Source organism: Tupaia chinensis, unplaced genomic scaffold, assembly GCF_000334495.1.
Source record: "Tupaia chinensis unplaced genomic scaffold, TupChi_1.0 Scaffold149964_1, whole genome shotgun sequence".
NCBI lineage: Eukaryota > Metazoa > Chordata > Mammalia > Scandentia > Tupaiidae > Tupaia > Tupaia belangeri.
Window position 1 is genome coordinate 832,199 of NW_006209805.1, and position 4,620 is coordinate 836,818.

General features: G+C 66.9%; 1 protein-coding gene across 4 annotated transcripts; it reads left to right on the plus strand.

Moving 5' to 3' along the window:
• Positions 1-251: 251 nt before the first annotated feature.
• CIRBP (cold inducible RNA binding protein) lies at positions 252-4,141 on the plus strand. 4 transcript variants are annotated; one of them, XM_027769541.1, is made up of 7 exons: positions 437-838; positions 1,188-1,296; positions 1,368-1,474; positions 1,549-1,687; positions 1,775-1,856; positions 2,006-2,076; positions 4,046-4,141. In XM_027769541.1, the coding sequence occupies exons 1-7, from the start codon at positions 539-541 to the stop codon at positions 4,048-4,050; spliced, it is 813 nt and encodes a 270-aa protein (XP_027625342.1). In that variant the 5' UTR covers positions 437-538; the 3' UTR covers positions 4,051-4,141. The 4 variants fall into 4 exon arrangements, with proteins under 4 accessions (XP_006171780.1, XP_006171781.2, XP_027625342.1 ...); XM_014585482.2 differs by lacking the exon at positions 4,046-4,141 and adding an exon at positions 2,408-2,508 and having other exon boundaries at positions 440-838; XM_006171718.3 differs by lacking the exons at positions 437-838; positions 4,046-4,141 and adding an exon at positions 252-401 and having other exon boundaries at positions 2,006-3,481.
• Positions 4,142-4,620: the final 479 nt, after the last annotated feature.

Here is a 4,620-nt window from a genome sequence, read left to right on the forward strand (position 1 = left end):
AGCACCCAAAGGCCCCTTTGCTCTTCGCCACAGACAGGGGGCGGGCACGCGGAAGTGGGTCAGCCCCGCCCCGCCGCGAGCCGGCCACGCCTCGCACACGAAGATGGGGGACTGCGGACGGAGAACGTCTAAGCCTATCAACGCGCCCGTCAGCAGCACGCGGCAGGGGGCGGAGCAACACTCGACCCAGCCCATAAGTTATGAATATGGGGCGGAGCCCCTGAGCCCGGAGCCTTGGATTGGGCCGAGCGGCACAGGGGCGGGCATAGGGGGCGGGACCTAGCGGCCGGGTATATATCGTCGAACTCCCGGCAGCCCCCCCCTCACTCGCGCGTTAGGAGGCTCGGGTCTTTGTGGTGTGTCGTCTTCCCGCCTGCGTCAGGGACCTGCCCGACTCAGTGGTGAGGGCCCTGGCAAGGGCAGCGGGAGACCGGGCCTAGCCATTACCGGACAGCGTTTCCTCCGCAGGCCCGGGCCACCAGGGAGCTGGGCGCTGCCGCAAAATGGCGGCCGCGAGCTCGAGGCTGCGCCTAGTGAAATGGCGGGAGTGCAGGGTGCCCGGATGCAGTGGCGCAGGGCGCGCGCGGGGCGCATGCGCGCGGCGGGGGCGGGGCCATGTGGCGTCCCGGGTCCCCTGGGCCGGTCCCGGGCGGCGGGGCTCGGGGTTTGCCCCACTTGCTCTCGGAACGCACGGTGTAGGGTGCCGTCGCGGATTCGGGCTGATGCTCCCGGCCCAGCTTGTTCCCACGGCTCACGCCGCGCTTGGCGCCCGAGTGGGCAGGGCCTCCACACGTGGCCTTTGTTTTCGGAGCTCTCGGGCGGTCGTCCCCGCGCCTCGGTAGTGTCCCTAAACACCCCCTGCATCCCCGCGGGGTCCGCCCAGTGTGGTCTGGCCCTACCTCCGCCCCGGGAAGGGCGGCCTCCCTGCCGGCCAGGCCCCGCCCCTGGCGCCACGCCCTCGGGCTGGTGCACCGCGAGGCACCCAGTCACCCCCAGTTTGCCAAGGGGGAATCGGCTTGGCTCCCTCGGGCACTCTCGGGGTGGAAGCTGGCGTGGGCCCAGGCCAACCTGGTGGGGAAAGGGGAGACTGAGGCCCGTCCCGAGGCAGTGGCGGGTCCAGCGTGATAAAGGAGCAGGTGGGTGTCCACTGCAAAGCAGCACCCCAGCCTCGCCTCTGGGTCCCACAGGCCGCCATGGCGTCGGACGAAGGCAAGCTTTTCGTTGGAGGGCTGAGTTTTGACACCAACGAACAGTCGCTGGAGCAGGTCTTCTCGAAATACGGGCAGATCTCCGAAGGTGAGGCCTGCGTGGAGTGGAGGGGGGCGGGCAGGGGTGGGGCTGCCAGTGCTCACAGGCCTCTCCCACAGTGGTGGTGGTCAAAGACAGGGAGACCCAGCGCTCCCGGGGGTTCGGGTTTGTCACCTTCGAGAACATCGATGACGCCAAGGATGCTATGATGGCCATGAATGGCAAGGTGAGGGGTGGCCCTGGAGCGTGGAGGGTGAGGGTGCGGCCATGCCCGAGCTGACCCGCGGCCGTGCTCTCCAGTCTGTAGATGGGCGGCAGATCCGAGTGGACCAGGCTGGCAAGTCGTCTGACAACCGGTCCCGTGGGTACCGAGGTGGCTCTGCTGGGGGCCGGGGCTTCTTTCGTGGAGGCCGGGGCCGAGGCCGTGGGTTCTCCAGAGGTGAGTGCCAAGAGAGGGCCGGGGCCTCGGGACACAGCGCAGGCCCTGTCGCAGGAGCCGGGCTCACTCCCTCCTGTGTCCACACAGGGGGAGGGGACCGAGGCTACGGGGGAAGCCGGTTCGAGTCCAGGAGTGGGGGTTACGGCGGCTCCAGAGACTACTACAGCAGGTGAGGTGGTGGCGTGCCGCAGAGGTGCGGCGGCGGGGAGGCTGGGCCCTCCCTTCCCCTCCCGTGTGCCCTGCCAGTCTGGGGCCCACGGGAGCCAGGGCGGCCAGGCTGTGTGGCGTCGTCCAGCACTATGCACGTCCTCCTTGCAGCCGGAGTCAGGGTGGCGGTTATGGTGACCGGAGCTCGGGCGGGTCCTACAGAGACAGCTACGACAGTTACGGTAAGTCATGCTCCGAGGGCGCCACGCTTCCGTGGTCTGCTGTGGGAGCGTGTGACCACCATGCTCAGGTCTGTCACTGTGCTGGCCCGGAAGGAACCAGTCCTCTCAGCTTTCCTGCCACGGAGCATAAAGCCAAATCTAAGCAACCGAACCGGAGAGGGAGAGCGAGGGCCCGCGCCGCCTTGTCGGTGCCCAGTGCCTGTGCGGCCACCGGCTCCCTGGGCGTGGGGGGTGGCAGCGCCTGGCCGCGCCGGCACGGTCCAGCCGGAGCAGAGTGCTGCGTCGTCGCGTGCTTCCGCGCCTTTACACTGTGCCTGCTTCTTGTCCTCAGCCACACACAACGAGTAAAGCCTTCCTGCTCAAGATCGTCCCTCCGAGGCTGTGTGTTTTCAGAGCTTGGGAGCTGCGCTGAGTCGTTCTGTGTAGTGGACACCTCCTGTATTCCCACTTTTGTAGTCGTTTCCGTTGATCTGGGCGGACCCAGCCGGCCGCTGCAGACCCCACATGGCCTCGTTCTGAGACTTCTTTTTAGGAAGCGCTGTCCGTTTTAAGGGTCTTAAGAACGCTTGGAAAGCACTTCAGGTTTTGTTCTTTTTACCATGAGCCATGAGTTAAATCGTCAGGGGTTTTGCGGGCTTACAGTTTTTCGTTTTTTCTTCCGGTTGTGCTGCCTTTTTGTTTTTAGTGGGGTCGGCCCGTGAAGTTGGGCGCCCCAGTTCACGTCTCGGAGACTGAACGGACCCTGAGTCTGCTCTGTCGGGAGCTGAGCCAGCGGTGGCTTTTCCAGCTCCGTGTGCCGTTTGAGTGTAGCGTGGTAGGGCACGCCCCGCCCCGGGCCGTGGCAGAGGTCCCTGGAGCCCGACCTGCACGCCCGTGGCTGTGCACCCCGGAGGTTGTTGAAGATGTTAATTTATATTGTCCTTTTTTACCGAAGACGTACGCATCCTCCATCGACGTCGTACCTGCAGTGGCTGAGGAGCTCTTGTACGCAGTTTTCTTTGGCTTCACGAAGCCGATTAAAAGACCGTGTGAAACGAACCTTGCTCTGACACCTTCCCTTTACTCGCACAACACGCTCCCGACAGACAGAGCGTGGGCTGCAGGGCGTAGGCCCACGGAGCGCAGGGCAGGAAGGCAGGGCGACCGACGGGGCGGGCCTGGCAACAGCTGACTGCCACTGTCCCCTTAGGCCAGTGAGGTGGGTGACGCAAGGCAGCTCAGACTGAGGGGAGCCCCGGGAGGCTTCTGACAGTGGCAGCCAGAGGGCTCGACAGGGAGGGCAGGGCAGCAGGGACAGCAAACACCCGGGCACCCGACGCTGACCCGACGGCTGTAGTCAGGAGCCCCCAGGGGCGGTGGGCGCGGTGTCCCCGGGGACCAACGCGGGCCGGTAGCCAGCCTGCTGTGCCTCACGTCCCAGCGCTCCAGGGAGGCACGGGGCGCCCTCCAGCCACTCGGAGCGGGCTGCTCCTTGGCTAGCCCTGCCGGAAGTAGCCCTGTACTCGGAGGTAACTCCTGCGCCTGCACCTCTCCTGGTAGAGAGCTCACTTGAGAGTCAGGTCACACCCGGGGTTGGCCCTTTGACTGGCTTTTTTTTTTTTTTTCTTCCACTTTTTTGCTTTTTAAATCAGGATAAAACTAAAGCTTGGCCACGCACCCTTCCGCCTGCGGGCACTGTCGCCCAGGCAGCCCGGGCTCCTAGGCCGTCCGAGAGGACTGGACCGCAAGGACGCTGTGGGAAGCTGGTTCAGGGACAGCCGGGCCTCGCAGCCGTGCCCCTGACCAGCTCTCACGTCCTGGCCGCAGTGTTGCCCCCAGCCCACGCGGGCCTCTGGGGCGGCCCTGCTGGAGGGGACCCAGCTCTGCCGCCCTGACTAGCCTGACCCGCGTGGGCGCCAGTGGTGTGGGCGGGCGGCGCCGCGAGGCGAGGCCTGGCCTGCCTGCGGGTAACGTTCCTTTGCTTTGGCAGGTTGAAGGCGGCCGGCCAGCAACGGGATGGTCACTGTCCCTGGAGGGGCTGCGTGGATCAGTCGGGTGCAGCCGCCTGCCCTCGGGGCGCCTCCCCGTAAGTGCTGACTGCTCTGGGACCCGCGGTGGGGCTCCGGGTGCCCTGGGTGCCCCGGCCGCCCAGCGCCTGCCCTCCCTCCCTAACAGGACGGGCCGCTGGCCAGCTTCGGGCTCGGTGCGACGGCACAGGACGGGACGGCGGCGCAGCGGCGCGAGGACCGAGAAGGCGGATTTGAATAAAGTCGATGTGCACCAGGCCGGGCGTGGCGAAGTCGTGTTTGGGGTGCGCGCGGGGCAGGGGCTGGGGTTGGCTGTGAGGACAAGTGGCCACGCCGGGGTCTCGCCCGACCAGGGGACGCTCAGCTACGGGACCAGGGCTGTGGGCTCCCTGGGGCGCCGGCGGGGGGAGCCTCGGGTTGCCGGGTGGGTGGACCCTGGCATGCGCGAGCTAGGGCCAGGAGCTTTAGGGCGGGCGCGGCGGACGCGGGGCATTTCCGGCCGTAAGCCCCGCCCCCGCAGGCCATTGGCTGGCGCGGC

Bases quoted from the DNA above. Each gene is read 5' to 3' on its own strand.
- CIRBP (XM_006171719.3), top strand. From the start codon at position 539: ATGGCGGGAGTGCAGGGTGCCCGGATGCAGTGGCGCAGGGCGCGCGCG. The intron at 839-1,187 runs GTAGTGTCCCTA...TGGGTCCCACAG, and splicing joins GCGGTCGTCCCCGCGCCTCG to GCCGCCATGGCGTCGGACGA. The intron at 1,475-1,548 runs GTGAGGGGTGGC...CGTGCTCTCCAG, and splicing joins TGATGGCCATGAATGGCAAG to TCTGTAGATGGGCGGCAGAT.